Raw genomic sequence first — 19,789 nt, 5'->3', positions numbered from 1 at the left:
TGGTGGTGTGGTGGTGGTGTGGTGGTGGTGGCACGCACTGGACACTCGAATGGATATTCGGTTATGGGTCTCTATTTCAGAGACTCGGATTCGGAATCAGATTCACCTAACGCGAAGCGAGCTTGAAACACGTCTGGGCCTGGCTAATCAGACGAGGTGGACCGTACCCGCTGCTTTTCCAGGTTTCTTTTAGGCCTTGTTTACACACAACTATTCGAATTTTAATTTGAATTTTTTATTTTTTTGGGTTTAGGCTCCACACAGATCTTCTCTCGATCTATCAGATGCACATACGCATTCTTAGCCCAAAGACAAAACAATAATTAAGATTGATTAAGCCGGGTTGTGACTAATGAAATACAGTCCAACTTCTGTAACTTGAAACTGTTTCGAAAACGAGTAATGATTACTTCAACTGGAAGTTGGGAAACGAGACTGGACAGCCTAGGTTTCTGGTTTTCAACTAAAATTATAGGATCAACATTTTTCGAAAAGTGTTTCGAGCAATTATTACATCAACTTTATAGAATTATTAAATTTTTGTGTCTAGTTTGTGTCTAAATACCGTCTAGTTTTTGTGTACTTTTGAGGCTTTTAAGACGGGGTTCCTGATCAAAATGAAGGCCCTACTAGCCAGGTTGAAGATCGTAGAGTACTTGTGTTATTGTTTGCTGTTTTTGGGTAATATTTTGCTGCCCGGAGAACAGCTGTTGGTGGAAAGGCAAACGAGTAATGTGTCGGCAAACAAATAACCGGTTATTGAAAAGTTTATTTCTATTTCGGTTTTATTTATTTAACATCACATCGAACCCTGACCATGAAAGTCACACACATCTTCTGCCTGATAAAAACTCAAATAGACAGTTGCAAGGTGACTGCTGGATTTAATCTCCCGCCTCCAGAGTCCAGACGCTAGTACATTATTTACATATTTTAGCCACAGCCGTTTAAAATTAGTCTATAATGGATTTGGACTTTGGCGTAATTTATTTTTTATTTGCTCAACTTTATGATCAGTACAGCAATTGAAAAAGTGTATTAGAATGGAGGTATTTGCTCATAAAGTAGCCGCAATTTTTTGTAGTCACGCAATGGGGTATCTGCTCCAAACTGTAGCCCCCATTTTTCGAATTTACGCGAACACTATCCGGCTTTGTCTCCATAAAAGTCTCTTTATGACGGAGTACTTAGCGATTCCTTTTTGTCATTGGAATGGTTTTTGTCGAAGCCCGAATCTCAGCTTTGCTTTGTGTTTGAAAATAGAATATTCCTATAACCTTGACCCATGTTCCGGGTGGTTCGTGACGGCATCTGGCATCTATTTAATGGGCAAATGAAGCTGGAGAAATATAATTAAAGGCTTAAAAATGTCTCGACACCTATTAAAAAAGGTTTTATATTCAATAAACCAAGGAAATTATAAACAACTTTAAAGCTAAACAAAAATAAGGAATATATCAAGTTTTTACTTAGTTTCTAACAACTAAAAAATTGTTTTTAAAAACTTTGACGCTTGAAATTTTGATCACAAGTTTTTGGCGCCAAAAATGTTTTAAAGAAAATGTAGTCTACTTTTCGGCTTACGATAAAGTGGAATCTTTTCTTATACCCTAACTGAAGGTATATTTCAGATTTAATCTCCCAAAAACCCCACTTCATGCTAATAAATTAAAGCCAACAATTTCCACAATTATTAGTGTATAATTTATTATTAAATATGTTATAAAATTTGTTTATCGTATAAAATATACTCTTACTCTTGTCTCAAGTCCACATCTATGTATGTATATATATATTTGGGTATATAAATATGTATGTGTATGCATGTATATAGAAAAATTACAATCCATGTATCATAGTACCCATGGCTTGTGTTTTGTTTCCTTTTTTATCTTTATTTTATTTTTTGCATTTCACTATTTTGACAATTACAATTTTAAACTGCAACTCGTTATTGAATTTGTCGCTTGATTCTGTTAGATTTTATTTTAGATTTTCGCAATATGACTTATTTATTGGCTTACTAGTGGGTGTACCTAGTACCCGCACATCTATATATGTATGGATGTTGTATGCATCTGAGTGGAGGAGTAGGCGGAGGAGGATGAGAGAATGTTATGAGAAAATTTTGCGTATTCCAAATGTGACCTATATCTCCCTCTATCGCGAAGCAAATCATATTTTCAAGATTAATAAAGGTAAGGAGGGAATTATTATTATTATTTTTTTTAATTTTTTATTTATTTCGTTTTTTTTTTTGGTAATTTTCCATTTGCTCTAGATAGTATATTGGGGGGGTTAGTCTATGATTAAGTATCTATGTATGTATGTATGCGCCTATGCGAATAGATGTGGTTAGTATGTCGTCGTCGACTCTGATCCGTAACTATTTTGGATGAATTCTCTTCCTATTCGAATATATGCAGTATTACCTATGCGAAACCAGTAGCTGGCCTATTATATAATATTTTTCTTATATGCTGATCGCCTCTCGTTTGATCTTCGATTTATGATTTAAACTTAAACTGTGTTCTTGTGTCTGTGTCGTCTGATCTGGCTTAAAATTTAAATTTGTACTCGTTTTGTACTCAATTGCTCCATAATTATTACATATGTTAGTAATGTGTATGTATGTATGCATGTTTGTATGTATGTATGTATGCGTATGCTTAAAGTTTTCCAAATTATTTTCCAAAATGAGAAATATTTTCGCGAATTTCCGTTACAATCGGAAGGGAGATTTCATTTTTGGATTTTGAAATTGTTACAAACTTAATTGCTAAATGATTTTTGACAAAATATATATAGAATATGTATGTATGTAAGTATGTATGTTTAATTTTTTTAAGTTTTTCTTCCATTTCTTTTTTTTTTTTTTAATAGTAATGAAATCATTTCTCTGTGCTTACTGAGAATTGCTTTTGTCATTAAAAGTTTTACTCAAAATTGTATTTTGATATAAGAGTTCATTTCTTTCTTGTTTTGTTTTTTTTTTTTATTTTTTGCTTTGTTTTATTATCGTCAATCGATTGGTTTATAAAAAGTTACTTATTTAAATATATGTATGTTGGTTTTAAATGTTCGTTATAATTTTAGAAAAATCATTACCAGGCTTTGCATCGCACAAAGGATCTCTCAAAGGATTTTTAGTCATTTAGGTCATTCTTATTATTTATATATTTTTTTTTTTGCATTTTCCTTAATTGCTAAATACGTAAATCGAAAAAAATTTGAATACCTGATTTAAGTTTTGGATTCGTTTAGTGTTTATTTAGTAGCTACTTGTATATGAGCATTTTTGTTTGCTTTAGAATTAATTGTAGGTGTGTTGGGCAACGTGTTTATCTTTTTTTGGAATATTCTGTTTATTTGAAAAAATACCTGCTTGCATTTAATTAAGTATTTTTGGTATGTATCTTTTGTAAAATTGTTTAATTAACTATTTATGCGTAGGCTTTCTTTGAATGTGTGAGTGTATTGTGTTTTTTATTTTTATATTTTAATCATGTAAGTTTTGTTACCATTTTCGTTTTTTTTTGTTTTTGATTCTTAAGCCTTTGGCAAATTGTTCAATATTCTCATGACTTTTAGTAATTGTTGTGTTTAACATACTTTAGTATTCTATAGATATATATGTTTAAATGCTTTTTATTTTGAATTATGGCATTCGGTATTCGCTTATGTTTTAACCATTAATTGTCCTCCCTTTTTTTTTTTGTTTTTATTAATATATATATTTTTTTTTTTACTTTTGTTTTATATTTTTTACACAATTTCTAAACTGTGGCTTTTAGAAAACGGCGCTCATTTGTAATGATATAAGTATTAGTTCTTTAGTATTGGTTTCTAGTAAATCTCACACAATTATTAAAATATGGCATTCTCTCAGATGTCGCTAGGCCCGATATATATATGATATTATATATACATATGTGGGATGCTCTGCGGTGCGCTGGTGTGTGCGAGTGGTTTTGAATAATGATTCGATCTGGATCACAAGAAATGAACGGCGCTTCAAGGTGTGTACGATTGGATAAAAATGAGGTTACGAGTATGTTATGTTTATGGCGATTCGTGTTGGGCCCCAGGGCCCCAGGGTCCCAGGACCCAGTTCCCAGGGGGTTGGCTAAACTAAGGTGTAAAATAATTACGATATCTACTCTAAATAGCTCTAGTTATGGTAGTAGGTTTTCCCCTTTTTTTCTGCTTTCTGGTGTATATTACTTGTATATAATATATTGTATATGTTTTTTGTTGCCGAAACTGCTCTCGTAGAGTCAGTGGCATTTTTGCATCATTTTTTTAAGGATAGTTTTTCAGGGTTTTTTTTTTGTTTTGTTTTGCGCATTTTATGCAATGTTGCTTTTACGTGGAAGGAGTGTTAGCTATCTCTCACACACACACATCTTTCTATATCATCGTTCTCTCAGTTGAAGCCGGGTTTCCTTTTTTTTAGTTATATTATTTAGTGTTTTTTTTTTTAGTTTGTTTTGAACACAAATACAAATACAAAGAATAGAACGTTTCAAAACAGTAAGAACATAACATAAACTAAGTAACTATGTTGGCTAATACATTTTTAAGCAGATGCCCATTGCAATTAACGCCTGGTCTTTTAGCCTAGTATCGGTTCTAGTCGGTTCTCTATATATGTGTGTCTATATATTTGCTATTAAAATCGTTCCACCTCTAGAGTCTAGACAGATAATTCAGCTAATTCATGCACTCTCATTTTTCCATTAAGTTTCAATATTTCTTTATGTTTTTTTTGTTTCGTTTCTGCGAGGAACATGTCACCTAAATGTGTATTCAATACGCCCATATATTGCTCTGGATTTTTCCATCTTTTTTTTTTCTATGCCACGCCCGCTAAGTCTACTAAATGCTAATGAACACATTGAGTCAAAAATTATGATAATTTTTTCGATTTTTGTTTTTTAAGTTTTGTCTGTTATCCATCCCAAACTTTTTACTTCACTTTTAGCTAACCCCTCCTCCTTTCAACCTGCCGTGTATCCTGTGGGAAATTCATTTCACAATTACCTTTTTTTTTAAACTTAATGATGACACAAAAAAGAAAATCCCTGTGATGCATGCAAGTCGCTTCGATGGATGAATTTTGGATGAATTTTGAGTGAATGTGAATGAATGTCAGTTAAACTCGGTTTTTTTTTTAGCTATGCTCATGATGATTCATGACTGGATGATCGGATCGCTATATGATATCGGTATGTCTATATGTAAGTATGTTTATGTTAAGCTATGTTAAGTTACTTTACGTTATCAATGTCATTGCAATTTGAGTGTTTGGATTTTTTTTGTTTTGTTTTTTTCACTTTTTTTTTTGGCCTCACCATATATGGTTCTTTAGTTGGCTCCGAAATTGCGGTTTTTAGTTAATCAGTCTTTGTTAAAAGTTCAACCAAAAGTCAGCGGGTTTCATCAATATTTTTCTTATGTTTGTTTTGCTTTGTTTTTACTTTTACAAAGTTCGTGTACTCACTTGCTCAGTCTCAATTATAAGAAATCATTATAAAATATTTTGCAAAAAAATTAACTTAGTCATTAACGTCAAAAACAGAGTTAAAACAAACGAACTAAAATAATAATACAAACATTGATACCATCTTATATCCCACAGAAGTTCTGCAAATAATTTTTCTTTTTTTTTTAGTAACTCTGATCGAATTAAAATCGATCAGATCTAGTAGTTTCTCCGCTAAGCAACCCCATAAAAAAAAAAAACGAAATACCATTCCCCCAAATCCTTATATCAGCTAGCAAACTGCCTTTCAGTCTAACTAACAGGTAAGAATATTTTCATCTAGTAAATGGTTGAGTTTCCCTATTTGCGTTTATCTTTTACTAGGTTCGTTAACTCTACTGTATGCCTTCGGATCCTATGGCTATTATATCTCCTAATCATACCCAATATACTCAACCACGTTCCCACTCTGTAGTCACCCCCTCCTTATACTTTCCATTTTGTGTTTAGTTCTAGTTGGTTGTTTTCGGGCTTTTTTGTATATTCGCTAGATTATATGCATATGTGCATAGATATAGATATCTATTAATACATATGTGTAATTCGTATTGTATTGTAAATTACCAAATTGTAACCGTAACTCTTAAGCAATATCGAGGTAATCGTTGTAGCACTTAAGCTAAAAATTTTCGCTAATTTCCGTACAATCAATTCTGATTTTCTGCATCTGCATCTGAATCTGCATCTGTCTGCACCTGTTCTCCATTTTCCATCCATATATCTTATCTGGATATCGTCTATACGCTAATGCTTAGCTCTTGTAAATGGTCTAAAAAAAGATCGGCACTCGCTAATTTAGAATACGTGCACAAACCGCTTGTAAGGGTTAGACCCTTCTTTGGAGTCTGGCGATAGTTCAATGAGGAATACAATCCGACCGTCTGGCATAAGGGCCACGTCGCAGGTGCGATCCTTCTCGTCCAGGGTGGGTGGCATCAGCGGATTTATGGAGGGACGCACCTCAATCTAAAAAATAGAAATATTAGTAAAGTGAAAACAAGAATATCCAGCACACACTTACATCCCACATAAAGTCCAGGTTCTGGTTGAAGACCAGGATGCGTTGATTCTTGGAATCGGCCACTATAATGCGACCTTCGTCGTCACAGCACAGGCCCGAGGGCCGATTGAACTCATGGAAGCCCGAGCCCTCGTGTCCCTTCACGGACAGTATCTAAAATAAATCAAAAAGATATCCATTAGCACCTGATTGTCTCCTCAAAATAGAGCCACTACTCACGTCATTGATGTCGGGATCGATCAGGTAGAGGCAGTGGTTGTCAAAGTCGGAAACGATAATGTTGCCCGTGGGTGTGTAGCAAACGCCTCGTGGCGAGGCGATGCCCTTTGTCTGCCCATGGTTGTCGAACACAATTTGGCGGATGAACCGGCCCTCGGAATCAAACTGCTGGATGCGATGGTTGCGCGAATCTGTGACTACAATCTGACGGCGAGAGTTGACAGCCACGTCCCATGGATACTGGAACTGGCCGTACTCCTTGCCGTAGCTGCCGAATTTGAGCAGGAAGACGCCGCTGGCAGTGAAGATCTGGACGCGGTGGTTGTCCTTGTCCACCACAATGATGCGGTTATCCACGTCCACACAGATTCCAGCGGGCAGATCGAATTCGCCGTTGCCTACGCCCTTCCTTCCAAACTTGAACTTTAGCGATCCGTCGGGATTAAACACTTGAACTCGATTGTTTCGTCGATCCGACACTAGCACATGCCCCATTTTGTCCACGCACAAGCCCCACGGGCGGCTCACCTGCCCGTCCTCGTGTCCTTCGGTGGCAAAGGATAGGGAAAGAGCGTTGGAGTTTCGCACCTTGACTAGATCCATGCAGCCGGGAATGGCCTGTGTGGTTCGTGGTGCACTAAAGTGTAGTCCCGGGGAGCTGCGCAGTCCGTTTAGTTCCCAGTCCAGAGCGGCATTGGACATTCCACAAGCGCTGCCGCCGCGCGGCTGCATGATGGGCGATGGGATCCGGAAACTGTTGTCGCGCAGCAACGGACGGCGCACTGTTGAGGAAGCCACATTCAGCGGATTTGTGGCCATGTTCAAGCCGAAGGCCATGTCCATGCCATTCGTCACTCCAACGCCACCGACTCCCACACCAGCACCTACGCCAGTCACGCCAACACCCACAGAAGTGGAGGGCACTCCGCTCACGCTCGAGACACTCGGCACAATGCCATTGGTGCTGGATACGATTGGCATGTTCTTATCATCCACTAGGATCACGCCGCCTTGGTTACGGATGTCCTGCAACAGGCTGTAGTCGGGCGGGGCGAAAGCAAAGACCTCCTGCTTGGGCTGCAGGTCCTTGTAGATGCCCGCGAACTGTTCCATCTGTCGCTGGCCGTTGGTCAGCTTCATGGCGATTTCGATTTGGTCCAAGTTGCAGGCATTGTCGGCCACCTTGCTGAGCATGTCGGAGGTTTCGGAGAGTCCGGCCAGGGCGGACTTCAGGCCCGCCATCTGGTCGTGCAGGATGGCCAGTCGGCGCTGGCGCAGCTTCTCCACAAAGTCGAGAAGGAAGCGCTCGCGGTCCTCAATGGCGATGATGAACTGGCGGAAGGCCTTCCGGATATTGTCGCTCAGCTCGCTGCAGTTGCGCTCGATCAGCCGGATGAAGGCCAGAGCCTTGTCGATGCTGCTCTTGATGCACCGTGTGCCCACCTGGCTGCTCTCGATGGCTGTCTCCAGCTTCCCCTTGGAGCCAACCATAAAGCTCTGGATGGAGGCATAGCTGTGCTCCTTGTGCTCGTGCAGCGTGCAGCATTGGCACACCAGCTTCCGGCAGTAGTCGCACACATAGCGCAGCATCTCGTTGTGAATGTCGCAGATGAAGTTTCCGCTGGGCGGTGTATGAGCGTTGGCCGAGCTCCCGCCAGTGGGCGAGGCTCCAATGGGCGTGGGCAGGGACACGATAGAGTGATTGGAGGACAGAGGACTGTTGCGGTGCTCCCTCAAGCAGTCGTTGCACATGAACTCGTTGCATTCGAGGCAGCGTATCGAGGCGCTCACCTCGCACCAGCCGCAGCTAATGCTCGAGTTGTTCGAGGACTCGGGTGACATTTTGGGATTGCTACGCGCCCCACTACCAATGGGTCCCATGCTGAAATCCCCGTGTGTGTCTAGTCCGCCCAAGAAGTTGTTTATGAAGAAGTCGGTTCGTGGCGGAGAGCTAAAGTAAAAATATTTTAATTAATACCTTCTTTTAATAGAAATGTTAAAAATTTTTGGAAAACTTACCTCTGACCCATGTTGGGTAATAGACCCACGTTGAGGTCCCAGGAGGGGAAGCTCTCGAGGATGCCGGCTAGTAGCCGTTCGGAGGAGTTGCTGGCATTGCTGCTAATACTGCCCCCGCCACTGCCGTTGGCCGTGGAGGAGCCGTTGGCCACGCCGTTGGCGCTCGGCGCATTGCTGCTGGCCATTTGTTGCGGAACCGAATTGTTTGACAAGAGTTCCATCATAAGAGTGGTGAGATCACGTTGCTATAGCACAAGGCGGCAGTCGATGGAGTGGCGATATTTCGCTGTAAATATCTTCACTAATTTAGTTAATTTTTTCAATAACTTTCTGAAGGATCAAAGTATGTATTTCTTTAAGAGGGAACTCAAAGTGTATTTATGTTTTTTGAAATTGTTTTTTTTTTGTTTTGAATTTTAAACTGCGTTTGGAACGCGCGGGACGTCGTCGGTTGCCGAGGGGTAGCAGCTAACTAAATTGGCTGGGAAAAGGGACGTGCATTAAGTAGTCCTGCCTGTCAAGACGGCAAGGCAGATGCAGCTGCAGCTAGACGTCTTAGATCTAGGTAGCGACACGAACGAAAATTGAAAATCCCCGCCCGCCATCCTGTTATGCCTGATCCCCGACCCTTGATCCTGGAAGCAGGCCCGGCCCGTCCCGTCGCAACCCGAGTAGCAGCTGTGTGGCGCGAGCAGCAGCAGGTCAGATTTGTGTGTGTATCCTTGAAAGTGTATCCCTCTGAGTGTGTAATCTGTGTTAGATGCATTCAAGTCATTGTTAAGTGTATCCTGAATCCAGGAATTTTAAAATTGGCCACGCATTTACAAAATTTATGGACCAAAATGGCGAGCATTTCGCGCGCGATTCGCCCCGAACTGTACTCTATTCTTGGTAACCCAAATTCTAGAAGGAAGAAAAATGTTTCCCCCTTTTGAGGAACTTTTCAGGAAAGACAAACGAAACGGAATGGATTAGAGAAACCACCCTCTTTGGAGGGGGTGCTCCACCCAACCAACCGTTCAACCTTATCGCGTAGTTATACCATTTTCCTGCTTCCTCCTGCCACCCACCCATCCACCACCCAGTGCGGAGTGCAGTGCGCAAGCGACTTTTCCGGGTATTGGGGTGGGGATTTGAGGATTGGAGGAAGGGTGGTGGAAAGCCGAAAGGAAAACGTAATGAAACAACAGACTGGTTGCCATCTTCAAGCTGAAACAGAGACCGACCCACCTACCGACCGACTGACTTTCATCCCTTCGCTGGAGCCGGACTTGGAAGCGGTTTCCTCTACACTCCGCCAAAATCATGGCTTTTCCGTCACTCGGATTTTTTGGGTAATTCAAGTTAATTTTATAGCATAGATTCAGGGGTGGCCCTGGCCTGGACCAGGCAGACGGAACAAGGTGAAGGGTTGGCCGGCCAGTGGAGTCGGCAGGAGGGCCGGTATTTTTAGGGTTTCTCCAAACAAGAAATGGTAATTTCGTCCTTAAGGATGAGGACTGGAGAAGGACTGGATTTTTCACACCTTTGGAATGGGGGAAATCAAAAATATTAGGAATAATATTTAGGGATAATATTTGTGAGACGGTAGGGGATGATTAGGGATCTATAAGTTATTTCGAACTTGTGACATTTTTATTTTTTTATTCGTTAAGGAAACAATGAAAGTCGATCGAAGGTTTCTTGGTGTAGACAACTGTTGTTATAGGAGATCAAAATATAGACCCATGTTTATAGAGAAAGGATTAAGTATCCTTATTACTAGGGATGAATTCCGGAGAGTCCTGAAGGAAAGTCCTTTCGATCCCCTGTTCCTGCGAAATGGGACATGCAATTCTGGGATATTTTCGAGACGTGTAGACAGAAAAAACAAAAACAAGGATGAAAAGGACGAGGAAGTAGAAGAAGAAGCGAATCAAGAGAAGAAGCAGGACAAAAAGGAGGTGGAGGAAACTACCCTTGTCACCCTTGAATGTTTTCCATTGAAACGGGTCTGTCTCCGAGTCGCAGGACGTGGAAAAAACACGACCAAGAAGTTAAAGTCCTTTCACACACACATACAGAGGCACATATACAGACATACAAACACACCACCACCACCGGCTTGTGTGGCAGTGTGGGTTCTGTGTACGTGCAACGAGACTACGACGCAAAAACATTGGGGGATGAGGACGAGGGTTGTATTTACACAAGTTTCTCTACATGTCCGTATGTAGGTGGGTATCTGCGCCGCAAAAACGACGAATTGTGTGTGCCGTTTGGTTTGTGTGTGTATTTTTTGAAAAAGCGGAAAAGTTGAGAGAAATCTCGAACATCTTCTTCGCGAGCTGCTCCCTCACATCCACCTCACACTTGACATAAAGCTAAAATCAATATTTGTATACGCTGCAATCTAAAAAGTTTATTTATCATTTTCTGCTGATTGTTGCAACGCCCCAGAGTCAGAGTCCCGTCTACTACTAACACATTAGTGTAGCCTCCTCCTCGTACACACCTTATTTTCAACAGCAGCAGCCTCATTCAAGCCGCATCAATGGGCCTGGCCTGGTCGTCGTTCCTCCTCCTCGGGGCAGACCAACGCTAATTGATTCACCTTGATGCGGCAAGGCTAGCCTGTATCTGTATCGATCCGATTTTCGTTCGCTATTTTCCCCTTTTTGGATTTTTCGAATTGGTTTTTCGTTTTGATTTGATTTTTAGCGGTTTTTTCGCGAGGCAAGAGTCTTATTCGGTGCCTATATTTATTATTTTTTTTTTTAAGAGAGATCTTTATGCGTAATTTGTCCGCCCGTGCACACACATTTGCTTCAACATTCCTTTTTCCGACTGAACAAGATACATCCGAGACCGAAAACACAACATAACACTCGCTTCACTCTCTCACTGAGTGAGTGTGCTGTTGCTCATCTTCTATGGGCCACCAAAATATATATATATAAAATGAAAAAGGAACACAAAAAAAATAAAACAGAAAAGAAATAAACCCAAATGTATCTCACAGATAGTTTTTTGATTTTGATGTGCGCGCGCTCGACTCGGTTCGGCTCTCTCTTTGCTTTCGCTCTCAATCTCCCCACACACACACGTACACGGTTTGTGTGCATGTCGGTGTGTGGGTGAGTTGCATGCACATTTCTACCCTGCACTGCGATAGACATACTTTGGGGGGGAGGGAGCGTTTCCCGGCCCACTTCCGAGTTCATCAGGAGCTGGCAGTTCCTGGCAGGAGCTAGGCCGCAAAACAAACCCAATCTCCCACTATATCTTATAAAAATACTAAAATTCGGAATGATTTTTCGAATAAAAACAAAATTACACACGCCATTACATACACAATCAGACACATTCGCCATGCCGGCCATTTTTCTATTTATTTTAAAACTAATTGCAAAATGCAGTTTAGAAAAATGGGGTTGGGGAAAGAAATATTATATTAATATTTCCGTGAAAACTTGAAAACCCTGCACCGATTACGGTGGTCCTGGCGAACCGCTACAGCTGCTGCTGTTTTTGGGAAATGGCGTCCGCATCGAACTGTAGCTTCCGCGGGATGCATTGTTTTTTTAACCATTTTTACATATGTATATAAAATTTTCCAATTGCCCTTGTCTTATTGTTTCTTGATTAGATTTTCCTTTTCACTTACTTTTTTTTTTTACACTTTACACGGCCAGAGGGTATTCCATAGTCGCTGCAAATTATACGATTTGGTTCTTAGGTCCGTTCTTAGGCGTTTATCATGTGTTTAATCGATGATGATCACTTGCTAGGTAGGCACTCGGCGGCGGCGGCAGTCGTTGGAAAGCATTTATCGTTGTAATGTTTACAAAATGTTTACATTTTCATCCGGGGCTTTTTTGGCGTTTGAAATGCGGTGTGCTGCTGCTGGTGCTTGTGCGACTGGAGCGACTTGCCACTGGGCCACCCTCGTGCAAACGAAATTATGAGCCCATGAACAGTTCCCTCTTATTGTGAGCTTGGCGCGTCGGCTGCTGCTTCTTCCACTTTCTTTGGCGGGCGTGTTTTTCGTTGCAGTTGTCTAACTGTTTTACAGTGTGCTGCTGGCTACAGTGCGCTGAGCGCTTTTTTTTTTGTGTCGTATTTGGCTTAATCGAACCGATTCGAATACTGACCCACTTCGACTAGGAAGAATATTCTTTCCAACCTTCACTCATTTAAATCAAAAAACTGTTTGATGTTATGTTCATGCGCTGCCTCTGCCGCTGCCGCTCTCCGCCATGCTTCTTCTTGCTGAGAGATTCTCGCGGGAGAGCCACTCACTCACCACTGAGAGAAAAGCAAACTGAGAGAGAGGGAGAGTGAGAGTGAGAGAGCGGCAGTTAACGGCGCATGGCGCGAAAATGCGGATGAAATACAGTGAGTGGTGGATACAAGGGACGGATACGGAGGCAGAAACCACCGGACGGCTCCGATACCGGTGGCGTGCATTTGTTGTTGTTATGATACCCTGATTTATGCAAAAAAAAGGGGTATATTATTGAAACTAATGTTTATAAAAGAATACTTTTTAATATAAGTTTTTATGTTTAATTTATATACATTTTAATTTTGAAAAATTAAAAATTTGGAAATTGAAAAATAAATACTAAAAATACCAAAAATGTGGAACTCATTTTCTTTAGTTCCACAGCAAATCGTAATTTGTAATACCAAAAATGCCCGTAGATGGCGCTAGAGTGCCACTACCATATGATGGGTATCTTTCAGTCGAGCAACCATCCATATCCTGTGGAACCCCTGCTCCGGGTCCGGTTCGTGCTCTTGGCATTTCTGTTTCAGCCGCAGCACACACCCTTAAGGAACTTGTTTTGCACTGACAGAAATTTCGTGCATCTGCCGCCTGTGGCTCAAAAATGCGATTGCAGGCAGGCCATGGCCGTGGATAATTTGGAACTTGAAACGCTCGCCTGCGGGCGGGGGATGGACGTCGGACGACGGGTCGGCGGGGTGCACAGGTAAGATGCGCAGGTGCGCCGGACCTCCCGCTGGAACAGGTAAAACTACGAGGTTATCCTCAGGAAACAAAAAAAAAACAATTACGCAGGCATTTCTTTTTCGTACCGATTGTACCGTCTATTTGTATTCGAAATGATTGTGAGATTGTGGTAATGGTATGTATGAAAGTGTTGGTATATGAGCTGTCTTACAAGGAAGGGCAGGCCGGAATACTGATTACATGCTACGTATGTATGCAGATCCACAGAGTTGGTCAGTCGCGTTCTTATAATACTGCTAAGCTAAGCTTATGACGTACATCTAGTCGGGCCCTCGTCACCCGGATTAGCCAAACTCCAGCTCCTCGATCAGCACGTTCTGTAGCTTCTGACGCACGCGCAGGCGCCGGCGCTCATCTAACCGCTGAAGGAATGGCATCAGGCTAAGCAGGAACATCCGATCAGCCTCATCCTGGATGTCGCCGCCCGTCGGTTCCGTGTTGGTGGCCGCATCAGTGCTGATGTACTTAAAGGGCAGCTCCGAGGACGGTGAGCGCGACTGCGACTGCGAAGGTGATATGAAAGCTGGCTTGGAATCCGGTTCACTCTTCAGGCTATTACTATGGCTTTGGCCGGATATGTTACTCGAGTCTCTACAGCTGTTTTTGTCCTTGTCCCCCTTCGACTGTTCCATTTCCTCATCATCGTCGAGCACTTCGATGGTGAATACCCCGGTATTCGGTGGTTTCGAAATGGATTCGCTCTTGTTTCCACGCTCCTCCTCCATGTTCTCGGATGCAGCATCCTCGTCAAAGTCGTCGTCATCCTCCTCGTCCTCCTGCTCCTCCGATTGGCTGGGCTCCAACTTGACTCTCTTGCTCTCCGGCGACTCCTCGAAGAAGGAACTGATGTCCGAGAAGCTCGGCTGGTGCAGTTCCGAGTCATAGCTATCGCTCAGTTCACAGATGGGCTCGGTGAACGACTCATACTTGTTCACGCCCAAGACATTGTTGTTCTCCGACCAGTGACCCGGCGGATGCTTCTTGCTGGTGGTGCGCGTCTGGCGCATTATATTCTCGTGTACGGCGTGCTCCATGAAGCGCATATCGTTGTAGAAGCGCCACGATGAGGGCGTCTCGTTAGACAGGTTGTTGCGGATGTACACCTTGCGAAAGTTGTCCCTCAGGTGGCCCCACTTGATGCGGCAGATGTCGGCTGATGGAGAAGGGATGGGGGGCGTTAGGAAGATACTCTATTAAATGAACTATGTCTCATTGTCTCACCTGGCAAGTTAACATCCTGGCCGACTTCAAACCAAATAGGTGTTATGTCGCTCCGCCGCTGGCCACTCGTATTGGTCCTCAGCCATAGCATGGGACGACGGGAAACGGCTGCTATGAGACGCTTCACCGTCTCGATGGGCAACTTGGCTGTATTCGTGAAGGCGAAGGAGGCCGCCGTGGCTGCGGCTGACTCATTGCTGTAGGCCAGCTCCATGGAGAGTCCGAATTGAGATTTCCGATTTTCAATTCCGAGTCCGAATCTCTCGTTGCGTATCCGATTCCGTAGCAAGCGACTTGCGCAGCTCAAGCGCTCAGGCAGCACTGAAAAAATACGAAAAGTACGGGCACGCCGTTACGATGTACGATGCGAAGTGTACGGCCCAACCAGTTTACGTGCCTTTTGGCTGCTCGAAGGCGAAGGCGACGGCACCGACGTCGAAGGCGGGGCCGAAAGAGAACCGACCGATGACGAGGAGAAGGCGGAGGAGGATGGTGGTAGGGTATTGGTGCGGAGCCGAGAGAGTGGCTCGAGCAACAGGCTTTGCCACGATCACGAAGAAGAGGCAGAACAGCCGCACCAAACACCAAACACCAACCACAACAATAACAACAACAGTAGAGCCAGAAGCAACAACCAAAAACAACAACTGTCAGCCTGTTCCTCCAACTGGCAATATTATCCGGATGTAGAGCTTCCGCTGGCTGGCCGCAACTCACTGCTCACTGGTATATTTGCGCGCTTTACGGTTGTTAACTTCGCCGTTGACTGCCTGCCCGCCGTGGCGAATCCAATATGCTCTGCCTGAGCTGGAAAATGGCACCTAGACGTGCTGGAAAAAGCCAACTACATCCGTGACCATTTCTCGCTCTCATACATGCCGATGTTTCTTCTCAAAAACTCCTATGACTTTATGGGATATCCTTGAATCCTAAGACCCACCTCCTCAAATCCAATCCACTTGGGTGGGTAGAGTACTCCGCAGTGTAGCGTAGTTTGTTTATTTTTATCAAAACTGGATTTTACTACGGTCGGCTGGCCTGCATGGAAATGGGAATGGAAATGGAGCTGGAGTGAACGTAAAAAATTCACGCCATCGGAGCTGGCGGAGAAGAGAGAGAGCCGTTGGCAAAAAAAAAAAATAAAACAGAAAGAGAGCTCAACAAAGAGTATGGGAACAAAGCTCCAGCTGGAAAACGGTCGTGAGCCTGGAACAGAAGACTGGAGACGGTAGGCGGTAGACTAAAGATCGCAGACGGAGATCGGACCTCGGGCCTTCTTCTATCTGCCCATGGATCCGTTGTCTGTATGTTTGTATGGGGATGTGTTATGGGTGTTTGCACGTTTTGAGGAGCAAAATTGCAAGAGAAGCAGATACGAGAATTGGCGACCGGGACGGGTGTTATTTATCGGATCTTTGTCTCTGTAGTGGTTGCCTGGCTTTGCGGTTGGGTTTCAGCTTGACATTTGATCCTCGCAGCTATTTTGAAACGAGCTCCCCGCACCCATACACCTTTACATGTATGTATGTATGTAGAGGGACAGCCAGCCAGCCAGCCGGACAATAAGTGGAATCCAACGCCGTAATTGGCCATTTTCAGAACGTCTTGCCAAGAAACCTATGAAAAAAGATATCACGCTTCCACACACACACACATACATATGTATGTACGTCGCAGAGTACGGACCGGTTCTGTACGTCACTCCGGGTAAGTCGAAGAGGGGAAACCACTTTACGTTTTTCGAAGGTTTGCAGAATAATTCAGTTAATAAACCCACTATGGTAGTTGGGTCAAGATTTAAAAAAAGGGTTTAAATAAAAAAGAGTTTTATGAAATTTTAAAAAATTATTCATTATTAAGACCATTATTTCTAATAAATTTTTGATCAAATTGGTAAGGATTTTGATAAAATAATCTTCTGGGCCTAGATTCTAGAGAACCATCATGAGACGAAGTCTTCAAGGACAACCAACTTTTTTGCCGCCAAAAAGGTAGGTTCAAAAAATTTCCAGAAAGGATGAATTCCAAAAATGGACACCACGAAGAGTTCAGTGCTTATATCAACATAAGCGTATTAGGAGTGTGGATAATTAATATTTATATATATAATCGAACTATTTTACAAATAAATTAACTTACCCCAGAAAGTCCTCCAATAAACTTTCAATCGGCACTTTCAGTGTGCCCGTTTCCCTAAAGAATGCAAATCCAAAGCACAAATGTGATATCGATCGATATCCAATATTGATAAATAGTGATCGGTTTCGAATCGCTTCTCTCGTCAATGCATTTTGTCTCCCCAGCTATTTCAAAACTATTTAAGTTTATTAATGGAAAATAAACTAAGAAGCTATCCCTGAATAATACTACGAATTCTACAATTCACAGATATACAGATTACATTTATTGACATTCAACGAAACTCAAGAATTGAGCGAAAATATATTGTATATATAAGCCGTAAGTACTCGGTTTCAGAATCCACACTGGCTTTCAACAATTAGACGAATCGCACTCTTAACAATAAGGAAATTCATTACAGGGTATGAGAGATGTGATTTAAGAATCTGGAATATATATGTTTAGACATATGATATATACTACACGTTAGGTATGCATATTTATAATGAATGGTAATGGAGAAGTAGTTGCCCGTCTAATACTTGGCCTTGCCCAATCGGATATACAGCGCCTGCGCTCGATGTTAATGATGGTACAAAAATCTCTCTCTGCACTATTTTTGCTTACACATTGGCCGAGCTTGGCTCCTCCTCGATGATCTCCTCATCATCTTGAGCAATCGATGCAGACAAGCCCCGCTTTCGACTGCTTCCGGCAACTGTTCCTGCCGCCTGGCCACCCGTCATGATCGAATAAGTCTTTGAACTCGACTTTCGTGGGCTGGCGACAGGATCCTTCTCCATAATTGATATTTCCCCATTACTGTGACCATTACTGCTATGCGGCGAGCAACTGCCATTACTGATAGCCGCACCGTTCCCATTCCCATTTCCGGCGCCAGCCTCGTTAATAAAGACATCCATGTGGTCGATGGTGTCGTTAAGAGCAAAGCTCTGGTCGCGGCGTTCGCTTTTCTTCCAGAGATAGTAAAAGTGTACCAGTTCGCGCATTGTCCTCGTGCGCACCTGCAAAGGTACAAGGATTTTAAATATAGGATCTAAATAACAGGCCTGCTGCAATGCTCGGTCTCTTACTTGGTTCTGCCGGATCTGATAAAAGTCCTTGCCAAACTTCTGAATGCCCTCTTCAAACTTAAGACACTCGTCCTCCGACCAACTGCTCATTGTGTCACTCAGTGGCACGACATTCATGCGCTTGCGTCGCAACGCCTCTTTGAAGTCATAGCCACACTGGACGAGCAGGTGTAGCGCCTGTTCATTGTCCTTAACAACCTGTTCCTGGTCCCCAGCGGCAGGTGCTGTCTGAACTTTTGGTGGTGTAGAAGGGACAGGAGGCGGTGCTGGAGGATTGGGAGGGTTTGCTATAGAAATAGCAGCTGACTCTTCGCCGGCCGCGCTTTCTGTCTCCTCCTCGGTGACAACTATGGCGCGCGTGTCCTGAATCTTCGCCAGGTAGTCTTCTACTTCGCGCTCGCTGACCTGGCTAGGCTCCCATATCAACTGATCTTCATTCTCGTACGGCAATATGTCGCCATATTGGGAGAGGCCCTCCGGAATCTCAGCCTGATAGTCCGTGCCCACCATTATTATCTTTTTGTCCTCCGTGTCAGACTCGCTGTCTTCCTCCTCCTCGGCCTCCACCTCGTCAAAGAGCGTCTGCATCGGGGTGACTGTAAAGTCCATTACATAATAAGTGGATTAAGCGTTTGATTTAAGATTTGGTTCTAGACTTACATCTTTCAATATCTTCTAGCGGGCCAGCAGGAGCTAGGTTACTAAAGGACTCGTCCGGATACAGGTCGAGCAAGTGAGACCGATGAGGCTTCTGAGAACTATCGGCAGGTGGTTCCTCTAGGGAATCCTCTATTGTTTCTGAGAGGGATGCCTCTTTCACTGCGTCATCTTTTGGTTGTTGTGGTGTCTGATCCAAGATCTCGATAGGTTTTTCCAGTTGAGAGGCACTGCTGGACGTAGATGGAGACGTGTGCGCGGTCTCCATGTCGAGCTCCTGGTATTGGCGCTTGGTGGCTCTACGCGCTCGCCTTGAGCTACTTGAGCGGTTGGAGCTACTGACTGCCGGTGAAGGCGCCATACCGCCATACTTGGCCAGCAACTCCTCTATGGGCATCTCGCTCTCCTCACGCAGTGTAGCGATCTCGTCCTCGGCACTATGGGCCTCCATGTCGGCCAGGGCCTCCTCCTCGTTGAGAGTTGCTTCGTCGTCAAAGTCGTTCACCATCATATCTATGGTAGGCTCAAATGTGGTATCCGCCACGGAGGACGACGGCGACATTGGCGCTTGGACGCTTATGCTGGTGTTGTCTGTCGAGCTGGTGGCGGGTGATTTCCGTCGCTCCCGGTCCCGCTTGGCGGGCGTGAGCGCCAGGAAGCTGCCGGAGTCCGCCGACGCCTCCGAGGCGCTATTACTGTGCAGTGAGTGCTCCGACTTCCCGAACTCCATCATTTTCCCAACACCAGTGTGATAGCGACTAGAGCGCCAAAAATATCCGCGCTTTTTTCTGCAGAGTTGATAAAAAATACCAGACGGGTAAAATCATATATGGCCATACTGTTTAAAGTCCATTTAGTATTTTTGGTAGATTATT

At 43.3% G+C, this 19,789-nt stretch overlaps 3 protein-coding genes across 9 annotated transcripts; all 3 read right to left on the bottom strand.

The window, feature by feature from the left end:
• Positions 1-2,834: 2,834 nt before the first annotated feature.
• LOC6496515 (protein wech) lies at positions 2,835-13,637 on the bottom strand. 5 transcript variants are annotated; one of them, XM_044715719.1, is made up of 5 exons: positions 12,447-13,637; positions 8,805-9,090; positions 6,786-8,736; positions 6,567-6,719; positions 2,835-6,511 (listed from the first exon to the last, which is right to left on the bottom strand). In XM_044715719.1, exons 2-5 carry the CDS (start codon positions 9,026-9,028, stop codon positions 6,341-6,343), a joined length of 2,499 nt encoding a protein of 832 aa, XP_044571654.1. In that variant the 5' UTR covers positions 9,029-9,090; positions 12,447-13,637; the 3' UTR covers positions 2,835-6,340. The 5 variants fall into 5 exon arrangements, with proteins under 5 accessions (XP_044571654.1, XP_014763859.1, XP_001961052.1 ...); XM_014908373.3 differs by having other exon boundaries at positions 8,805-9,100; positions 12,451-13,637; XM_001961016.4 differs by having other exon boundaries at positions 12,451-13,637.
• A 235-nt stretch (positions 13,638-13,872) lies between these two features.
• LOC6496514 lies at positions 13,873-17,196 on the bottom strand. Of its 2 annotated transcripts, none has more exons than XM_044715723.1 (3): positions 17,182-17,196; positions 15,043-15,363; positions 13,873-14,974 (listed from the first exon to the last, which is right to left on the bottom strand). In XM_044715723.1, exons 2-3 carry the CDS (start codon positions 15,254-15,256, stop codon positions 14,106-14,108), a joined length of 1,083 nt encoding a protein of 360 aa, XP_044571658.1. In that variant the 5' UTR covers positions 15,257-15,363; positions 17,182-17,196; the 3' UTR covers positions 13,873-14,105. The 2 variants fall into 2 exon arrangements, with proteins under 2 accessions (XP_044571658.1, XP_032306346.1); XM_032450455.2 differs by lacking the exon at positions 17,182-17,196 and adding an exon at positions 15,983-16,114.
• Positions 17,197-17,418: 222 nt separating this feature from the next.
• Positions 17,419-19,699, bottom strand: LOC6496513 (mesoderm induction early response protein 1). 2 transcript variants are annotated; one of them, XM_014908372.3, is made up of 3 exons: positions 18,918-19,699; positions 18,258-18,853; positions 17,419-18,137 (listed from the first exon to the last, which is right to left on the bottom strand). In XM_014908372.3, the coding sequence occupies exons 1-3, from the start codon at positions 19,645-19,647 to the stop codon at positions 17,787-17,789; spliced, it is 1,677 nt and encodes a 558-aa protein (XP_014763858.1). In that variant the 5' UTR covers positions 19,648-19,699; the 3' UTR covers positions 17,419-17,786. The 2 variants fall into 2 exon arrangements, with proteins under 2 accessions (XP_014763858.1, XP_001961050.1); XM_001961014.4 differs by having other exon boundaries at positions 17,419-18,188; positions 18,918-19,698.
• Between the last annotated feature and the right edge of the window lie 90 nt (positions 19,700-19,789).

The sequence above is a fragment of the Drosophila ananassae genome, chromosome 3L, assembly GCF_017639315.1.
Source record: "Drosophila ananassae strain 14024-0371.13 chromosome 3L, ASM1763931v2, whole genome shotgun sequence".
NCBI classification, from domain to species: Eukaryota; Metazoa; Arthropoda; class Insecta; order Diptera; family Drosophilidae; genus Drosophila; species Drosophila ananassae.
The sequence above is the reverse complement of the archived record's forward strand: the minus strand, read 5'-3'. Positions and strand labels throughout refer to the sequence as shown.